The sequence below is a fragment of the Balaenoptera borealis genome, assembly GCF_965194805.1.
Source record: "Balaenoptera borealis genome assembly, chromosome: 8".
Classification (NCBI taxonomy): Eukaryota; Metazoa; Chordata; class Mammalia; order Artiodactyla; family Balaenopteridae; genus Balaenoptera; species Balaenoptera borealis.
In genome coordinates this window covers 15,685,095-15,705,680 of record NC_138865.1, presented here as the reverse complement: position 1 = coordinate 15,705,680, position 20,586 = coordinate 15,685,095, and the positions used below count along the sequence as shown (strand labels likewise).

The following is a 20,586-nucleotide window of genomic DNA, read 5'->3' as shown; positions in this document are numbered from 1 at the left end:
GGTGGAGGGGGGCAGGGCAGGCGGGTGCGGGCCCGGGAGCAGCGGCACAGGACAGGGAAGTCACAGGTCTCCTGAAACACACCGTCCCCGGCCCAGGGCGAAGCTGCTGGAAGGAAGCCCGCACCTCCAGGGGCAGTGCTCTGGGGGCAAGCGTGGGAACCTTCACGTCCCTATGCACATAGCTCTCTGCCTCGCTTTCCCTGAGCCCCTGGGGACACGGTCACTAACAAGTCCCGGCTCCAACATCAATCCTGCTCAGGGGTCCTGATCCCAAGTGTCCTGATCCCATGATTCCCATGGGGTTTGGTGTTCTCTGAAGACGCAGGCTCGAGGCAAGAATCACGCTTTTCCTGGCTATCTGTGATTGTGGACTCTGCAAGAACGAGAGTGCCCACTGGAGGGCGCCAGACACCCAGGCCCAGCGCCGAGGCAGGCTGGAGGCAGACGGGGACATGTTGAGCCTTCAGCTTTGTTACCTGGTGGGGAAGGTGGCAGAATGCTGAGCACCTGCAGTCACCTGGCGGGGGCGGGGGGGGGGTGTCCCACGTGGAGAAGACCTCTTGGTTTTGGCACCTCAACCTCTCCTCTTTTACAGATGGGGAGAATACTCCCTGCTAAGGGCTTGAAGAACATGGGGGAGGGGGAAGGAGGGCAGGAGCCACACTTTGTCTCTACACCTCTGAGTAGCAGGAGGCATGGGATCTCGGCCCCAGTGCTTCCGCGGTGCACGTGTCCACCCGTGCCCAAGCCGAGTGGGCCTGCCTTTCCGCTGGAAGATGCACCACGGCCTGGCACCCAGGCGGGGGCCCTGAGCATGGCTCTCGCCGAGGTTTAGGGACCCCTCAAAGGGTCGCTAAAAGTCAAGACACCCCCTAGTCTTCCACCAAAAGAGAACGACTAACTAGGGAGGGGAGGGGGTGCAGGGTCCTCGGAAAAAGGCCTTCACCTGTGGCCCCTGTCCCTGACCTGCCCATCAGGGTGAGGTGCTGGGGGTGCGGCCTGGTCTCCTCCTGCTGCTCGTGGAGAGAGAACTTCAGCAAAGAACTCTTGGACGACAAGGGACCTCGTGCGAAAGTTGGGATTAACCAGAGCAGCGGAGGAACAGAAACAGGAATTCCAGCCCACAACCAGGGCGCCCAGCATTCCTCCCTCGGGGGCGGGGCTGGGGGCAGAGAGTGGCTGAGCCCGGCTTCTGGTGTGGGGAGCAGGGCGGGGCTGGCATGAGGTGGGCCTCCAAAGCCCGCGACTGCCTCCCGAGGGGAGAAGTGTTGGGCCATCCTGTGGGCTGGCAGCGGCCTCACCTGTGCGCGGATCAGGGACTCAAAGCTGGGCTGGAAGTAGTCCAGTCGGCTGCTGTAGAACCGCGGCATCTCATCCAGGAGCTGCTTGTTCTTGGCCTCAAAGTCATCCCGCACGGGCCGAAGCTCTTCTCGGGCCTGAGGGGCAAGACCCTAGGTGTCACGGCTCTCGCTGGCTCATCCAGCTTCCTGACTGGGGCACGGGGGACGGGGTGGGGGTGGAGGTGGTGTGTGTGTGTGTGTATGGCGGGGGTTCAGGACATCTGGTGTCTTGGCCCCTGGGTGAAGGAGAAACCTGCTTGGTGGGACCATGCGGCCCCCTGTCCAGCCCCAGCCCCTTCTCCCCGGTACCTGGTGGAGTTTGGCCAGCACCGGCCCTGTCTTCTCCTTCTCCTCGTACTTCTCCACCTTGGCCTGCAACCTCCTGTAGTCCTGCAAGGCCTGCTCCCGCCGTTTCACCGCCATGTTGAGGCTCGGGAAGACACTGCCAAACCTGTCGGACGCAGCGGGTTGGAGACGGGCCTGTTCCTGGAGCTGCAGGCTGGCAGCTCATCCCTCATTCAGAAATACGTATCGAGCGCCTACCAAGCGCCAGACTCTGTTCTAGATCTTGGGGATCTTGTTGTGAACAAGATAGACGGGGCCCTGGCCTTGGTGGGGCACAGGCTGAGAATGTCGCCTTGGGGTAAGGCCAGGGGAAGGAAGACAGGGTAAGGGTGGCTCCGCTGACCTGGGTAAGACTCAGCAGGTCATGCATGCATGATGCCACTGATGCTGCCACTGCCCTTTAGCCCCCACCCCACATTTCAGAGACCTGTGCTACAGCATGGAGGAGCTGAAGACTCCTTGGAGTCTTTTTTAAAATGTTTTGACCTGGTACAAAAAGATTAAGGTTCTATTAATTAGCATCAGGCATCTCAGAAGAAACAAAAGACAGATGAGCTAGCAGAGCCAGGAGAGCTCTCTGGACAATCCCGAAGGAACAGGGGTGGACAGAGCTCAGGAAGCCATTTGAGCAGATGGAGGCAGCACCCCTTGGGAGTGGGCCCGGACCCGGGGGTGTTCCGGGAGCTAGGCCAAGGGCAGCCGCTCTGAGGGCTGGTATCAGAAAAGCTGGGAGATCAAGCTTCTGTCCAACATCTTCCGTTAAAAAAGTGAAAAAACTGAGACCAGGGAGATGACACGACTTGTCCAAGGTCACAATTAGGTAGTGACAGTCCAGCAGATAACTCCAGCGTCCCAGCCCTCCCTCTGGCACCTCCCTACCACCTCATGCTGCCAACAGCAGGTGACAGACCTGCAACCGAAACCTACTCCCATATTACTCAGCCATTAAAAACGAGTGAAGTGATGCCATTTGCAGCAAGAATGGATGGACCTGGAGATTATGATACTAAGTGAAGTAAGCCAGACATAGAAAGACAAGTATCATATGATATCACTTATATGTAGAATCTAAAATATGACACAAATGAACTTATTTACAAAACAGAAACAGACTCACAGACAGAGAAAACAAACTTGCGGTCACCAAAGGGGAAAAGAGGGGGGGAGGGATGAATGATAAATTAGGAGTTTGGGATTAACAGATACACACTGCTATATATAAAACAGATGAACAACAAGGTCCTACTATATAGCCCAGGGAACTATATTCAGTATCTTATAATCACCTATAACAGAAAAGAATCTGAAGAAGAATACATATATATATACATACACATATACATACGCATGTATACACACCTGTATATATACATATATATACACACCTGTATATATACATATATATACACACCTGTATATATACATATATATACATGTATATACATGTGTATATATATCTGTAACTATATATAAAAAACGGAATCACTTTGCTGTACACCCGAAACTAAGACAACCTTGTAAATCGACTATACTCCAATAAAACGACGACAAGCTACTCCCAGCCTTTTCTACCAACTCTGCCGGAAAAACAGGAATCCTCACGTTCTACTGTTGAAACCGCCAAACCGTCAAACCAAATGTTTGAGGAAAATGACGGGAGGAGCTCTTCCTGCCCCACCAGGACTAAAAGAACCACAGGGCAATGCTAGGGTGGCTGTTCAGAAAGAGCAGCGGCAGAGGCTCTGGCATTCCTGGCACCGTGGGCATAACCTTTGTGACTAGGATCCTCTTTGACTGGGAAGGGCAACACAGTCTTGGGGTGGACCCAGGGCAGGACCGCATCCCAGGCAGGAATGCTGCATTCTCCTTGACTAACGAGTGTGGGAGGAGGCCAGGCCGGCCTGCAAGCAGGTTTTCTGGAACTGGACAGAAGATGGGGCAGCCTCCTTGAACACAAAGCCCAAGGGGCTGGAGCATCTACCTCGCAGCTGGGAGCCCGAGTGGCCGGTGGAGCTCCGGCCTCAAGCCGAGGTGACGGCGCAGTGGTTATTCGGGGGGGTTGCGAAGCACACAGAGGGAGACCCAGGACCAGGAGCAGAGTCGGTTCTTCCCAGAGCAACTCAGAGAAGATGAAAGATGGGGCAGGAAAAAGCCTCAACAAATCAAGAGTCCAGGGGCTTCCCTGGTGGCGCAGTGGTTAGGAATCCGCCTGCCAATGCAGGGGACACGGGTTCGAGCCCTGGTCTGGGAAGATCCCACATGCCGCGGAGCAACTAGGCCCGTGAGCCACAACTACTGAGCCTATGCGTCTGGAGCCTGTGCTCCGCAACGGGAGAGGCCGCGACAGTGAGAGGCCCGCGCACCGCCATGAAGAGCGGCCTCCGCTCACCGCAACTGGAGAAAGCCCTCGCACAGAAACGAAGACCCAGCACAGCCATAAATAAATAAATAAATAAATAAATAAATAAATCAAGAGTCCACGTGACACAAGAGTAATGAACACCTCTACCAGAGAACAGAGGATTGAAACTTGACTGACGCATAATGCCCCAAACAAAGCTATAGGCCCAGGCAGCAGAGTTTAATGAAACAGATAGAAAGGCCACTAAAGCAGATTCTTCTCACTTTCTGGGTGTCCGTAATGGGCTCACTACGTAGCTGGAGATGCTAACGCGGGCCAGACCACCCATGCTTCTCTGAAGCCTCAGTCGCAGGCCCCTGTGCACTGCAATCAAATCAACACCTGAATGACTGCTCTGCCAGGCAGAAGACGCAGGCCTACTTGGTGCTCTGCAAACTGGACCAGCCACCCCCAAGACACAAGGTCCCCTGGGGTAGGGCTGAACACGCCTGGGACGGCTGAGACCCTCCGGGGGAGCTGGACTCACTTCACGGCTTTTGCCTCAGGCAGTGCTATGACGGGGTCTCAGATGCTGGGTGAGCCCCTCTCCCTCCTGGCGGAGAGGCATGTGGCTCAGGGGAGCAGGTGCACGTGGGCCTGGGAAGCCGCCATGCCACCTCCCCCTGCACCCCAACTGGACGAGGGCCGCCGGCAGCCACCCCCATTCTCTTGTGCGCAACACCCGCGGCTCGGGTGGCCCCGGCGCCCCGGCCTCCGCTCCCCCTTGCTGGCTGCCTGGGAGGTGCTGGGTGGGGGTGGGCTCAGCGACAGGACAAGGACGAGGCAGGCGGGGAGCGGCAGGCAGAGTTTCCTCGCCTCTGCCGGGGCGCCATCCCGTCCTGGGGAGGAGGGCAGCACGAGTAAGGAAGGAACGTGCGGGGTGTTCTACAGCTCAGCACGGGTGTCAGCCCGCGGGTGGTCAAGCAGCTCTCGATACTCTGACCCCGGCAGCACTTGGACCAGTGCTCCTGACCCTCTTCCCCCCGTTGTCCACTGGGCTGTATCTCCAGGGCCAGGGTCAGATACAACGGCAAGGCTGACTACCACATGCTGGGACCGGGCTGACCTACAGAGGATGCAGAAATCCAGCCCCAGGGCACGTCCTGAGCCGAGGGGGAGAAGGCATGGATCCAGGGCTGACCGATTTCCAGGCAACCTCAGGGGACGGGTGTGTCCACAGGACACTACCTTCAGCCTTCCGGAAGCAAGGCCACGTATCCTCTGGGGGGAGGAAGCGGCTGCTCTGTGAGGCCCGAGGGAAACTTTCTTCAGCACGCTGACTTCCACCTCCCACGGCAGACAGCACCCTCAGCTGAACCCAGAGGCCGCGGAGGGCTCAGCTCCATGTCCGCGCTGCCGAGGGACGTGACTCCTTGGGCCCTGGGCCTCGGAACCACCGGGGTAGGTGTCACGCCCTTCTCACAGTAAAGCAGGGAAGCTAAGGTCAGGCAGGGGAGATGAGGCAGTGTAATCAGAGGTAGCTGACAAAAGGGGGGTGGGGACCAGAACTCTGTAATCCCTGGCTCAGGTCACTGCCCCGCTGAGGCCACACCGCCTCGTTTTCCACTTAGAAGTAACAGGAAGAACTCTGCCAGTTCCACGTGCCAGAGGGTATAAACACCAGGGTGCTGTTCGGGGAAAGGGGCTCCTGGCAGCAGACACCCCTCCTCGTGTGGGGTGTTTTAGTGCTCCCCCTACCTTCTCATCAGGGCAGGGAAGCTGCAGGGAGGCAAGGACAAGCATAGGCTGGTCCCCAGAGCCCGGGCCCCTCCCAGACATGCCCCTGGGACCCGACAGGGTACCTGCTGGCTTGACCTGACAAGGATGGGGTGATCCAGCTCTCCCTGGGGCACCAAGTCTGCACTTTTATGGGGCTGCCATGAAGGAGCAAGGCTGCGGGCCCAGAGGCTCTCTGCTCAGTGCCCGGCATCCCCCTGATAATTAGTGGTGAGGGGCACATGGGAGTCCCTGGGCCAGGACCCCAGGAGGGACTCTGCCCTCCACATACAGCGCCACTCCAACCCACGATACCTCCCTCTCCGCTCAGGGAAGTGCCCGGCTCTGCCATTTCGAGAGTTCAGCTCCGCTCCCGCTTCCGCAGAAGGAGAGGAGACTTGGAGGCACAGGCCTGGCCCGTTCAGGGTTCTCCCCACTCCACTGCACTGCCCCGCCTCGGCCGTTATCGTTCTGGTCCGTTTCTCGGGGGACGCCGCATGGCTTCTGCGCTACATCCTAAGCTCCTAAAGTTTGAATCGCAGAGAAGGGAGGACAGGGCTGGGCCTACCCCAGGCGCTCCTGAAGCTTGGCCCGTTTCTTGCCTGCCCTAAGGTGGCACAGCAAATGGCTGGCTCCTCAGGGTAAGCGTGGGGTGAAGAGGCAGCGAGAGGCGGAGGGAAAGGGGGAGGGAGGGAGGCTGGCTGGGAGGTGGGCTGCGAGCAGCCGGCCCTGGTGGGGAATGCCTGCCATTCCTCAATCTGTGCCCACACAGCCGGGATCTTCCACCCACCAGGAAAGGGAAATTGAAAGCATCCCCATCCCACCATGTGAACACGGCCCAGAGACTGGGGGATTAGAGCCCGAGCCCCCTGGGGGGAGGCCGGGGGCGGTGGGGTGGCCATGTGGCAATGTTCCTCATCAGAGGACAGGAAAGCTGCAGTTTCCTGTTTCCGGTGCTGGGGTCCCTGGGAGCTTCTCTCCTGGCAAGAGGCGGCAACAGGCAGTGCTGGGTTTATGTGGCCGGGGGAGATCGCATGTCGACCACGGGATGCAGAGAAGCCGGCCGGGGGGGCAGGCAGGCCCGGGGGGCTCGGGCAGAGGTCAGCGGATCTGCCGCGGAGATGGTGCCCATCCCCTCGGCCGCTCACCCACCTTCCTGGCAGGTGGTGGGTGGCTGGAGTGGCGGGAAGCAGCCGGGATTTCTCTCCATTTGGCTCCAGAAGCCAGGCATCAGATTTCAAGCCCGCCTCGGTGGTGGTGAAATCAAGGCGGAAGTCAGTCCCCCAGTTCTCTGGGCCGGTGTCCCCTGCCTAGCTCGGCCGGCCGTGGGTGTCCACGGCAGCCTCCGTGGCAGCCCCTGGGACCCCCGTGGGCAGGGTCTGCTCGGCTCGGGGTCCTGCCCACCCAGCTCTGAACCCTCAGGCCTGGAGACAGGGTCACAGAGCTACAAGCAGTGGAGCTCCTTCCGACGCCTCCCTCCTGAGCTACGGGCCTCCTCAGCACCCTGCTCCTCACATGACCCTGCGACCTGGGGCCGAGCAGGGGCTGGGGACAGGGGCCCAGGGCAGGAGCGGGGAGAAATCCCTGCGGGCCAGGTTCTGCCTGCCCTCCACGGCTGAGCCTCCAGACAGCCCAGCTTAGAAAGAGCTTTCCCTAACCCCACCCCTTGGACCTGAACAGGGAACAAGAGCTCAACAACCTGAACACCAGGGGCCAGAGGATCAAAACCTGCTCTCTTCATCGCCCTCCGGGCCCTGATCCAGGCCTCATGGTAATTAGCACAGCCTCATTACCCAGGTCCTGGTGAGGCAACTGCCAGGGACCACCACGGAAGAGGTAATAAAGTGCAGCTGCTGGGCTGGAGCGGGAGCCTCTCTAGGCCGGAGCCGAGCTGGGAGAGGCCAGGGAGGAAGATGAAGTGATTCGGGAGCTTCAAGGCAATGTTCCTGCCTGTCTCCCGCCCAGCGCCGCCCCCCTAGGGGACCCGGGGAATAGTGCTGTCTGATCACTGACCAGAGCCTGCTGGACAGAAGATGAGTCTCACAGAAGAATTTCTGACCCTGGCAGGTCATGAGTCGGGGGACCTTCCCAGGCGGGACCCTGCTGCAGCACCCTTCCCCGTGTGAGGCCCCCTCAGCCACCCCCCTGCGCCCCCCACCCCCCGCCTCGGCTTCAAAAGCCGAGTGTGGCAGGCAGCTGCTTCTCCCAACCCGGCTGAGCGAGATGAAAGGCCTTACTCATCTCCGTGGAGGCCCGGCCAAGATCTCTGCTAGCTTAACTCCACAAGCCCTGGTCCCACTGGTTCTCGGTCAGGAACAAAGGGACAATGGCAGAATGACCACAGGAGCGCCGGCCGGCCACTGTGGAGGATCAGACAGGCCCTGCCGCCACTGAGCGTGCCTGGCCAGGCGGGTGCTCTGGAGCTACCGGGAGGGTCAACGCCAGGGCCACAGATCAGGGAGCCGGTGTCCCCTGGAGGCTCCTGTCCACCCCGTGTGAGTCTCGGGACAGGCTGCCAGAAATGATATTCGGTCCCCAAGTGGCTGGTTGACCTGCCTTTCCAGCAACTGCCCTCAGGCCTGTGGTCCCCCCGATGACCTTTACTCACTTTTTTAAGGGTTCAATCACAGTCTTTTGTATCTGGTTCACCTGTCAAAAGAAAAACCCGATGGCGTCAAAATTGGGGGGAAGCCAGGGCTTCCCTGGTGGTGCAGGGGTTAAGAATCTGCCTGCCAATGCAGGGGACACGGGTTTGAGCCCTGGTCCGGGAAGATCCCACATGCCACGGAGCAACTAAGCCCAGGTGCCACAACTACTGAGGTGCCACAACTACTAGAGCTTGCAAGCCACAACTACTGAGGCCCATGTGCCTAGAGCCCGTGCTCCGCAACAAGAGAAGCCACCGCAATGAGAAGCCCGTGCACTGCAACGAAGAGTGGCCCCCCGCTCGCCACAACTAGAGAAAGCCCGCGAGCAGCAATGAAGACCTGACGCAGCCAAAAATAAATTAAAAAAAAACCAAACAAAAACTGGGGGGAAGCCAGACTCTTCCCCAAAGGGGAAGCTCCAAGTTCCTGAGAAGAGAAAGGGGACAGGACAGGGGTACCCCGAGAGCCCCAGGCAGGGAGGAGACACCCCTAGCTGCCGCTGGAGCGAGGCAGAGATGACAACCAGGGAGCCTGAAGGGTGACAAGGAGCACCGGTCTTGTCCCGGGTCAGTTCTCATCCTGTGAAGCCGACGATGGCCTTGCTCAGTGAGGAGGCTGGGCGGGCAAGTCTGAGGGGCTACAGGCGTGGGTGGGCAGAGCTGGCCTGAGTCTCCCTCGTGGCCTCACGTGAGTGAGGTGAGCTCGTGGGAGCCACGGGAAGCAGCCGGTGCGGGGGCAGGGCGGCCAGGCGAGAGCTCACAGGGCTGGGACACGCAGGTGTCCAGAGAGGAGACCAAGCACCGATAAGGACTCCATGCGGCGCTCCACCCAGACAGAAGCCTCGAGGAGGGGGAGACCAAGACCCCAGTCACCTTTTCCTGGTTGAAGGCATCCATCCGCTTCATGGCCGTGTCCAGGGCTGTCACCATGTTCAGAAAGTCCTGGTCTTGCTCGCAGAGGGGATTGGAGAGCAAGTCCAAGGATATCTTCACAGCGGATTTGGACATGGCTGTAAGAAGTCAAAGCTCAGTGAACCAATGACAGGGCAGGCTTCAAGGTCTTGTCCTCAGGACTCCCTGTCGTCCTTGGGGCCAGAGGCCTGCACCCGGACGACCTCCATATCCATGGCCACAGGCCATAAACTACACAGTACCCCAGAGGCACAAGACACCAGTCCTTATGGTGTAATGTGCATTTCTGATGCTGCTCTGGGTAATTCTTTTGAGCAGATTTACCTGTTGCCATAACTTATTTTCCAAACTCTGGATTATAACAGAATCATCTGGGTGGGAAGCTGTAAGGAACACATTATTTCTAGCTCCAAAGATTTATTTCAGTAAGCCTAGAATCCAGGAATATGCATTAAAAAAAAAAAAATTCTCCAGGCGGTTTGGACGTGAAGCTTGGTTTGGGGCTCCCTCACAGAAAGAGTAACATGGTATCTACACCAGAGAGGCAAACCTACTGTACAGCTAGAGACAAGATTTTAGGCTTTCAATAACTCAGCTTTGCCACAGATGACACCCAAAGAATGGGTGTGTTCCAATAAAACTTTATTGACAAAACTAGGCCGGATTTGGTGTGGCGAGGCAACCTGTTGGCAGCTTTGGAGTTCTTGGTCCCATGAGAGTTTTCAGGCCTCCATTACCAGCAAACGAAATCCTAGAGGGGCAGGAAAGGCTGGAGAAGGGCCTTGTGTGCCCCACAGTGTCTGTACCAGTTTCAGGGGCTCACGGGAAAACGTGTTTTTGATCTATTTCTTATTATTTTATGTCATTAAATTTAAGATGCTATTAACTGTAAGACCATTATTGCATAAACCGTGAAGAAAAAAAAAATGCTGCCAATGAAACCAGAGCACACTGCTAAGTGTTGTATACCTTGATTTCTCTTGAATCTGGGGGTGTGCTGCAGTCCCCTAGCAAAAGGGCAAAATATGAGAGAAGACTGGAAATGTAAACTTCCCAGAGATGTTGAAGCAACGGAGGGAAAAACCCTCTTAAAAAAAAGTAAAGTGACTTTGTAGGCTTAGGAGCAAACTCACGTGTAATTTGACTGGATTATGAAACGGTCACAGACTGCATAATTAAAAGATAGAAAACAAGGACAAAACTGGAAATGTTTTTGAAAAATTTCTTCCCCTAATTTTTTTTTTTAGTAGTTGAGGGAAAACCCCCCAAAAGTCAGGGGTTGGGAGGGAAGACTTCCTTCCCAATTTTCCTTTTCTTTCCTAACGCCTCCACATCTTCACGCCGATGTCTCTTTGCTAGAACCATCTGAAGTCAATGAACGGCGAGTGTCTGCGGGGCGGCCCTTCGTCCGGGAGCCCCACCCCGAGACATCACCGGCCTGCGTGAACAGAGCAGGGCGCCGTGGCCTCCACTCTCCTCTAGGGCAGCTCACATCCCTGTTCTACCTCTACAGGGACAGCGGAGGGGCATGGTCAGACCAGCACAAACCAGGAGGCTGGCGGGCTTCGTACCTTAGGGAGCCCAAGAGTCTTGGACCCCACGTGGGTCTCTAGAGCCCTAACACAACCTGGGAGTGCAGGGGTCGACAAGGACCTGGCAGGGTCTGGTCATGCCTACTGGATCTTACTTTGGACCCACAGCTTTGGATGTGAGATCCTGTCCAGGCAGCAGCTCAGGAGTTTCCAAGACCAGGAAAGGTATAATTTGATCCCCCCCGACTGTGTGGAGCAGTGGTTCTCAAAGTGGGGTCCCCAAGCCTCACCCAGACCTGATGAATCAGAGGGTCTCGGGGTGGGCCGGGCGACCCACACTGCGGCGGGCCCTCACTGACTCTGATGCACCAGCCAACAGTGTGCGAGGCTCTCTGGCCTGGACGGGGGGATGCAGGCTTTGGGACGGGCGAGGGCACCACAGTTTCAGGAGGGCTTCCGCTGCCCAGACTCCACTTCTGACTCGGGACAGCAGCGGCCAGAAATCCTAGGTGCCAGGGGTCACCCGTTTGTCCTGATTTCCTTGTTAAAAACCTACACTCTCTACAGCCAGACTCCAGTTCACGGATCCCTGACATTCTGTCCCTTCCGTTCACGCTCTGAGAGTGCAGCTGTGTGGAGAAGCAGGAAGGAACAGAAGCACAGGCCACAGCATTTCCCTACTAGGAAGACAGCGGGGAGCCACAACGAAAGATGGAATCCAGGCAACTCAGAACTCACCACAAAACAAATAACGGACAGACTGAAAATCAGACCCGTGGCTCGCTACACACAGTCTGGAGACGCCGGGGTCAGAAGCAGGGGCGGTTGTGGACAGAACCCCCCCCCCCCCCGCCCCCGCCGTCCTCTGGAGGAGCAGTGGCGGGAGGCTCCGGGGCGCAGACCACGGGAGCTGCCCTCCACCCGCCAGCGGTGGCTGCTGCCGCCCCAGGGAATGCAGGGAGTGGTGATCTGCTAAGTGAAGGGTGACCTCAAGCCGCTTCTCAGGGACATCTGCGGGGCGCCTACTAAGGGCACTTCCTTCTGAGCCAAAAGGGACTGAGCGAGGAGGGCGTCCACCTCTGCCCCTCCCCCGTCCAGGCCGGGCACGGGGGGCGGGCCGCCTACCCAGGTCAGCGTCCGTGCTCTTCTTCATGTCCTTCTGCAGCCGCTTGGTCTGCTCCTCCAGCCTGCAAGGCAGGGGCACGGGCCTGGGGACCTGGCATCACCCACCTGCTTCTGCCCCCGTTCTGCCCGTCCCCCTGAGCCGAGCCCCACGCGACACTCAGGTCGCCTGCCAGGAGGAGGAAGGGCCTGCTCTGCGCGGATGTCCCCACTGACTGAAGGGCCACCGCGAGCTGGCGCGAGGCACCCAAAGGCTACGAGTTCACGACTGTCACAGAGCCACCACCCCGGGGGAGAACTCCTGGCAGGTGGTGAGCTGAGCTGCCCTCGGCTCCCAGGGTGAGCGGATGAGGCAGCCCGGGGAAGGGGGCTCTTTTCCTTCTCGGAGCAGCCCCCTCCCTGCCCTCCCTTCTGGGGGTTGACACTCACTGCTGGAGTTTTCCATACTCCCTTTCAAAGTCTCTTTCCACCTGTAAGGGAAGCGATAACTCAGTCACTGGAGGAATGACGGCAGGCTGGAGAAAACCTGTCACCTACGAAACTCCCTCCCCGCCCCCCCCCCCCCCGCTCCCCCTTCTGCAGAAAACACCACCATCCACTCCACACAGGGGCCAGCACACCGTTCATGACACAGAAGCCCTGTGTTCCCAAATTAATTAAGTGTTTCATTTAGGTCAAAGGACGCCCCTCCCAGAAAGGGCCAGCCAGGCAGGTACCAGCAGATCCCGTCTGGCTCTGTTCTTCCACCGCAGGGAGCGAGGCTGGGCTGTGCTCCCTCCCCTCCCCTGCGGGGTCTGGGTAAGGGGCTCAGAGTGTGATGGAAACTCATCATCGGGGAAGAGGCAGGGCACGGAGGAAAGCGGACGGGTTGGAGTCCGGTCCTGTCCCTGCCGCTCAGCAGCTCTGGGGCTGGAACGGGTCACCTCCCCTCCCGGTCCTGGTTTCCTCACAGGTCCAGAACCTGCTACGTTCAGGGTGGATCAAGAAAGACCAGGTAGCCCCGCTCTGTGCGCTGGGATGCAGCCATCACAGATATTATTATCGACTCAGGCAAGGCTCTCTAAATTCTGGATGAGTTATCAGATTTCCCTGATATTTAGACCGAGTGGGTGTGCGCCCTGACCCCAGTTCTTCGGCCTACAAGGCAGGTGAAGTCAGGAAAGTCACTTGCACTTCTAGAGCCTGAATCTCCCCATCTGTAAAGTGGGGCCCAGGCAACGGTCTCAGGAGAGTGGTCTGTGGAGTCCTGATGTCTGAGGGCCGATAGGAGGACGGAGCCCCCGCCTCTGCTTTGTCCTCTTCCAAGGAGGCCGAGCAGCTCCCTGCATGGCTCGTTGAGGCACCACACGCTCCCATGACCGGTTTCTCCTCCATCACTCACCTGGCAGGCAGGTGCACTGACGGCCTTCACCGCACTGAGGTCACTGGGACAGAGGGGGAGTCACCTGAGCAAGGTCACACCACCAGTAAGCGGCTGGCCTGGGGTCTGAACACGGGCCAGGCGGCCTGGCTCCCAGGCCTGTGCCCTTTACCGTCATTCTACCTAAGGGGGAAAAGCTCTGGCTGATGAACGAAAGCCATGACCTACGAGAGCACCTTCCTGGCGGCTGCCCCGAGACTCCCGCCAGGCAGAGCAGTAAATCCTGACTATCACAGGCTGCAGGTGAAGGAGTGTGAATCTGCAGTGATCACCAAAGCCCCGCTGCGCCTCACCAGGAGTCTTCTAAAACCCCACTGGCCTCGTGCTCCAGGTTTGGATTAAGGTAAATTTGACAGTCGTAGACTGGCAGAACATTATTCAGGCCAATTATTTCACGAAATAAATGAGAATGCCACCCAGAGGGAGGAAGTGATTTACATCAGGACACAGAGCTAGTGTGTGGCAAAGCAGGGCTAGAATTCAGACTCTTAATCCAGGCCTTTTTTTTTTTTTTTTAAACTGCATTCATTAATCCCACAAACATTTATTGAGCACCGATTAAGTGTAATGCATTCTGCCAGGTGCCAGGGATACACTGGTGAATAAAACAGACATGGGGGCTTCCCTGGTGGCACAGTGGTTGCGAGTCCGCCTGCCAATGCAGGGGACACAGGTTTGAGCCCTGGTCCGGGAAGATCCCAGGTGCCTCGAAGCAACTAAGCCCGTGCGCCACAACTACTGAGCCTGTGCTCTAGAGCCCGCGAGCCACAACTACTGAGCCCACGTGCCACACCTACTGAAGCCTGCGCACCTAGAGCCCGTGCTCCACAACACAAGGGAAGCCACCACAATGAGAAGCCCACGCGCCACAACGAAGAGTAGCCCCCGCTTGCCGCAACTAGAGAAAGCCTGCGCGCAGCAATGAAGACCCAACACAGCCAAAAATAAATAATTAAAAAAAAAAACCAAAACAGACACAGGCCCTGGTCGGGAGATCAAAAGAACAAACACACACGTGACAGGGGGCTGTGGGGAGCCCCATGGAGGGCAAGGAAGGGCCCAGTGAGGCCTGACGCAGAGGCCCTACTTAGCATCCGACCTCAGGGCTTGACAACGGGGCTCTCTTGCATGGAGATGGCTCGCCTTCCTCATTTGAACTGTAAAACTTAGAAGCAGAAACACATGGTCTTCCCCTTACATTATGATCCTAACATCTGGGACCTTCCACAAAGTTGTGAAGTAAAATTCATACTGGGAATTCCCTGGCAGTCCAGTGGTTAGGACTCCGCATTCTCACTGACGAGGGCCCGGGTTCAGTCCCTGGTCCGGGAACTAAGATCCCAAAGCCATATGGTGCAGCTAAATCAATCAATCAATCAATCACTGGTGCCCTAGCCTCCTGCCCTACAGTCTTTTCCTCTCTTTTCAACAGACCCACTCTTTCTCCATCTGGGAACCCAACATTTTTATCCTCACCTTTTGTATGACCCACCAAAAGATTCTCTCAAGAAAAAATTCATAATTCACTCCCGCTAAAGTGCATGTGCCTGATAAAAGTTTAAAGTGCTACCTAAGTCAGGGGATTTGTAGCTGGACAGGAATCAGAGTCTTAGCTGAAGGTCTGGACAGCTGCTGGTGCGACGGTGGATGGGAGATTTGTTCTGGAGCAAATGGGCCTCGCCCTGCCCTTTGGAGTCCGCACTGAAGTTAGTCTAGTCCTTTTTCCAACAGCGCCCGGGGGAAGGTGGTGGAGGGGAGCGAGCGGACAGAAGATATGAACTCTGATACTAGATGAGGAGCTTTAGAAACATTTCCAACATTTTGAGCCTCGGTTTCTTTCCTCATAAAATGGGATAGTTTCACTTGGTCTCAGCCCATGGGAATTTCAGGTGGCTGACGAGGCAGTGGGCCAGCATCAGCCTCGCTGGCTTGTTTGCAGGATTAACGAGCAGTATGTGTGGAGCACAGAGCACAGCGCCCGGCTTACACATGGGGTCTCCCTGCTCCCCTCCACTGGGGTGGTGAGGGGACCGGGAGTCTGAGGAGGCAGACCGGTCTGTGACCCTCTGGCACAGAGCACTCGGTCAGCTGGCAGGTGGGGTAAAGCCTGGGCCCTGTGCCTGGGGCCACAGAGGGGCCTCCCTCCGCTGGACACGTCTCCTTTCTTACTTTGTAGGATGTGACAGCTGAGCTGAGTCTTTACGTCGCACAAGTATTTTTTCTGCCGAAAAGATGAAGTTGAAATTAAGGATGCCTTGGCCGGGGTCCAGCTCTCCTGAAGACCAAGAGCAGAGGGCAGGTGCCCTGGGGGGGGGGGGGGTGGGCGAGAGGGGAGGCGAGGGCCAGGCTCCCCTCGCTCTCTTGCGCAATCCCCAGCGTGCTGTGTGGGATGTCAGGGAACACCTGGTCTCCCGGGCTGCCACTGCTGGGACTTGCACAGAGAAGGACCGCAGGTTTCCAACTGGCTGAGGAGAAACTCGGGGTCTCACGCTGGAAGCGGAGAAGTGTGTCGGGGTGGGAGCTTGAGTCTTCTGCTCTCCCAGCTCAAGGCCATCTGACAGCCTAAGAGAAGGTCAAGAACGCTTCACCTCTTTTGTCGGTAGCCAGCTGGGGTTGCTTCCATAGCTCACTGCTCCTGAGGTCTCTCTCCTCCCCAGGGGAAAGATCTGAGAGGCACAGCACCGGGATTCTAGGCCCTCAGACAACGGCTGAGGGGATCAAGGGACACACTGGAGCCTCATTCCAAGGTATATCCGTGCAGAGGGAAGGAGCCAAATACAAAAGATCTGAACATCTTTGGATGCTTGATGCCTTTGCCAAAAAGGCAACTGGACCCCAGTCAACAATGCAAGTGTAAACACATGTGCACGACTGTCAGCAGGTCAGGGTGGGCTGGGTCAGGCTGGCGAGGTCAGTGCAGGGAGGATCAAGCACCGAGACCGCCTCAGCAACCCCTGCATTCTCGGAGGCTCAGGGTGGCAGGAGGGGCCGTGCTGCTCACAGCTTGTCCCCAGGGCCTAGGTCAGGCTGCCACATGGCAGGAGCTCGGTGGTTGTTAAGTGAATAGTGGGCTGAGTTCCCACCCACTCACACTCATGGTGAAGGGAAGAGGGAGGCCAGCAGGCAGGGCCAGGCTCTAATCCCGGGGCTAAGCTGAGCCAGATCGGATCTGAGGCAGAGCGAGCCCTGTGCCTTCTGAGAAGCTCCTCTTCCAGGGCGGCTCAGGGTGGAGAGTGGCCTGCCTTTGGTTTGTTACAAAGGGTCCCTCCACTTTGCACATGAAAACCCTTCTCAAGTGAAGGCGCGACCTGCCGGGACTCCCATCTGCCTTGACCTTCCAGAGCGCCTGCCTAGCTGGGAATCTAGGTGTGTGCGAGACCCAGGGAAACCCTTGCTTCAATATGCGGTCTTCCATCATCCCGGCTGCAGAGGGAGGTGCAGCTTCTCTTTGCCGTACCAAGATGCTCCAGCTCCTTTATGAGCTGGGGCAGCGGGAGGGGGCTAAGCAGAAGGTTAGGACAGGGAAGTGGGGGAGTGTCTGTCCTTCCATTTCAGCCCCAGTGGCCAGCCCCTGCAGAGAACACGCCCTTCCAGCCAAAGCCTTGACAATACTGGAATCTGTGTTAATAACCTGGGCACAGCAGAATGGGGAGGGCAAACGCACAATGCTTTCTTTGTGTCTGATGGTTGGGTGCCTTGAGCCAGAAACCTCCTGAAACTCCCTGAAGATAACAAGAGCTTTTCTTCCCATGACAGGGGTGCCACGACTTCCAATAACCCAGGCAGCCGCATCTGCTCCCCTCCCCGAGAGTGCCTGGACAGGAAAAGTAGAGTGTGTCACCCATGTTCGGGGGCAGCTGCCAGAGATGCTGAGACAACTGCACAGCCTCGGCCTGTTTGGGGGCCAGGAGGGGGCTTGTGGCGGGGAGGGTAGCGAGACTCCGAAGAGGCAGGGTCTTGCTACATAGACTTCAGTGCCTCTGCGGAGTTGAAGAAGCAAAGGACTCTATTCCTCGTGAGAGATCAAAGGCCCAGCCTACCATTTCATTGTACTGGGGAATCCAGCTGCTTGGGACAGGCTGGGTCCTTGGTGGTTTATTAAGAGTCAAATCAGCTATCTTCTCATAATGCAGTTAATATTTACTGAGGGCTCACTACGTGCCAGGCACTGTGCTAAGTGCTTCATATGCATTATCTCATGTAAGACGCATAATATTTACATCAATGACATAGGAGCTAGTATCATCCTCACTTCACAAAGGAGAAAATGAGGGCTCAGGGAGGGTAAGGAACTTGCTAAAGGTCAAGGACAACACGTGGCAGGGCTAGGATGGGAATCCAGGCAGGGAATCTTCCAAATCCAGTTTCTTAACCATTCCTTGATGCCCAGTCTGTCTGGAGGAGCTGATGCCAGGTGTTAGAGGGCTACAATTCCATCCCAAACACGACGGACGCCAGGAAGGGAAGAGGGAGGCCACGGGCCCATCTCTAGGCACTGAGATTGTCCATCTGCCCTTCCTCCGGGGAGTCCTGGCCACCCCTCAGAGTAAAAGACCTAGAGACCTTTCCAACAACAAATTCTGGCAAGGAAGCTAGAAACTGCATGCTACCCTATACTTTTCCGTGGAGAACAAAGGCTATTTCCATCAAGGTTGGGGTGTTAGGAGAAATTTTTGTTTGTTTGTTTGTTTTTTGGTAGTGAGTGCTGGGAATAAAAGACCCTTCTCGAAACCACTTCCCTTTCAGATCTGCCCTGGATTAAACTCTGGAGACTCAAAGCCACACCTTCCCACTTCCTGTAGCTGGCTGGAGCACGCCCAGATTCTTCGTGCTTCAGCTGAGAGCCTCCACAGCTGGTCAGCCTCTGCATGGGAGGTAAACTCTGAGTCTGTCCTTGGCCTGCCTTTGCTTGAAAAACAGGGAGGGCCCTTTGAACGTGGACCCATTTCCTTTTAAGTGACCTAACTTTGGACTTCCCAAAGACAGAGCCAGTGCTCAGATGCGTGCTGCACTTGCCCTCCCGCCAAACCGAGTTCAGAGTCTGGAGCTAAGGAGGGCCAAGGTTATAAGACAAGAACTGTCTCATAAGCGGCTGGGATGACAGTCCAGGGCCTCCAGCAGGCTGACAGTGCTAAGCTTTCAGATACAGTCTCTCACGTTAAACCCTCAAGAGCCTCACCCACATTGGTGGGTGAGGGGTTGGAGAGGCCATTCTTTTTTTTCAAATTAATTAATTAATTAATTAATTAATTAATTTTTGGCTGCATTGGGTCTTCGTTGCTGCACATGGGCTTTCTCTAGTTGCGGCAGGCGGGGGCTACTCTTCGTTGCAGTGAGTGGGCTTCTCACTGCAGTGACCTCTCTTGTTGCGGAGCACGGGCTCTAGGCACGCAGACTCAGTAGTCGTGGCACTCGGGCTCAGTAGTTGTGGCTCGTGGGCTCTAGAGCGCAGGCTCAGTTGTTGTGGCACCTGGGCTTAGTTGCTCTGCGGCATGTGGGATCTTCCCGGACCACGGCTCGAACCCGTGTCCCCTGCATTGGCAGGTGGATTCTTAACCCCTGCGCCACCAGGGAAGTCCTGTGGAGAGGCCATTCTTGACTAGAATTCCAAAACCTCAGGAGATCTTCACAGCCCGAGTGAGCTCGCGTGAAGCCATGGAAAGTGTACGAAACGGAGCCTCGAACTTGAGTTCTAATTCCAGCTCCGTCAGAATTAGGTTTATGACCTTAGAAAGTCACAGCAACTCCATGGGCCTTGGTTTCCTCATCAGGGAAACTCAGAAGGTTGGACTGGATGATCTCGAAGGGCTTCCAGTTCTTTTTTTTTTTGGCCACACTGCGTGGCTTGCAGGATCTTAGTTCCCCAACAAGGGATCGCACCTGGGCCCCCTGCGGTGGAAAGAGTGGAGTCCTAACCATTGGACCGTCAGGGAAGTCCCACAGTTCTAATTTTCTGAGAATCTAGATTCTCCTCCTCTTCCATTGTGGCGATAAAATAGAGATAAAAACTGTGAACTTACAAAGGGGTAGGATTCAATCATGCCCTCCCAGTGAGTGGCTCCGGGTCCTGGCTAAGAATGAATGTAGCAGCAGAGAGAAGGGGACCTGGACACCCCAGGGAGGCTTTCTGGCCTTTTACGCAGCCTGAGGGGGTGGGAGATAGAGGCGTGGGACGTGTCCTTGGCGGGAGCCTATGCCTCAGGAACCCTTCCAGGAAAGTGCAGACTGTCATGCCAGACCCCGGTGCTGGGCTGTTCAGAAGCAGGGTGTCTGTCCTCACTTTGTAACCCACCTCTTCCGCCTGCCCAAGGAAGGGGAGGGGCCCAGGCTGCCCTGAGGGAGGAAAGTGGCCCAGGATAGGCGGGCCCTATAAGCCCCCGCCTGTGTGCGGTTCTAGAGCAGCGCGCCTGGGAATAGTAAGGCCTGGGCTCTGCCTCCCCAGCCCCACGACGCGCTGAGTCAAAGCTCCGGTTCTACACAAAGGCCACGCGAGTCTCGGAGGGAAAGAAGTGGTTACTCACTGTTTTGGGGACAATCTGTTTCTTGGGCTGCCCAATCTTAAAAGGAATCCTGTAAGACAAAGAGTCAAAGAGGAAGGTTAGGAGAAATGGGGAAGGATGTGGCTGAAAAGACTTGATGAGGTATGGCCACTTCCCCGCTGGAAGGAGTGCCTCACTCCCGGGACTCGTACCACGTGCCTGCGGGTCTAGGACCATCAGCAACCAGGCTGGGCTCCAGGAGAACGGTCCCCCGTGGACAGAATCAGATGGAGGTGCCCCAGAGCATCTTTCTCTGCAATGTTTACATACATTGCAAAGGTGAAGGCAGGAAAGGCGAGATGCTGTACTAGTAACAGTCACTACAAACCTTGTGTCTTGAGGAGCTGCGAAGTCAGAGGTTGCAGGCTCACCTGGACAGCTATCATCCTTGAAAACATGCCTTTAAAAAACACCACAAAGCCCACTATCATCTGCAGCAGGTGCTTCCCTACTTCTCTATAGAGAGACAAACTGTGGAGGGCTTCTTGTGGGGCTGGGGAGAGATGACAAATTGTAGGGGCACTGAGGACCAGTCAGGCTGGGTTATTTCCCGCGAGAACTGACAACATCTAAAGAAAGCTAGCTTGGAGAAGAATCTGAATCCAGCTCAAG

The 20,586-nt window shown here is 56.7% G+C and overlaps 1 protein-coding gene across 10 annotated transcripts in view; it reads right to left on the bottom strand.

Annotated features, from left to right (window-relative positions):
• Window positions 1-20,586, bottom strand: part of BIN3 (bridging integrator 3) — a 46,380-nt gene that overhangs the window by 2,100 nt on the left and 23,694 nt on the right. For 2 of the 10 annotated variants that reach the window (XR_014247416.1, XM_082401994.1), the window contains exons 2-8: window positions 19,957-20,005; window positions 12,445-12,485; window positions 11,971-12,080; window positions 9,323-9,459; window positions 8,411-8,451; window positions 1,650-1,791; window positions 1,302-1,436 (exon numbers count right to left, since the gene is read on the bottom strand). Coding sequence is in view for 8 of the 10 variants with exons in the window: in XM_082401994.1 (XP_082258120.1) it covers window positions 1,302-1,436; window positions 1,650-1,791; window positions 8,411-8,451; window positions 9,323-9,459; window positions 11,971-12,080; window positions 12,445-12,485; window positions 19,957-20,005 (655 nt within the window). In the remaining 2 variants the exon portion in view is untranslated. The other 8 variants (XR_014247415.1, XM_082401996.1, XM_082401998.1 and 5 more) reach the window with 8 other exon arrangements.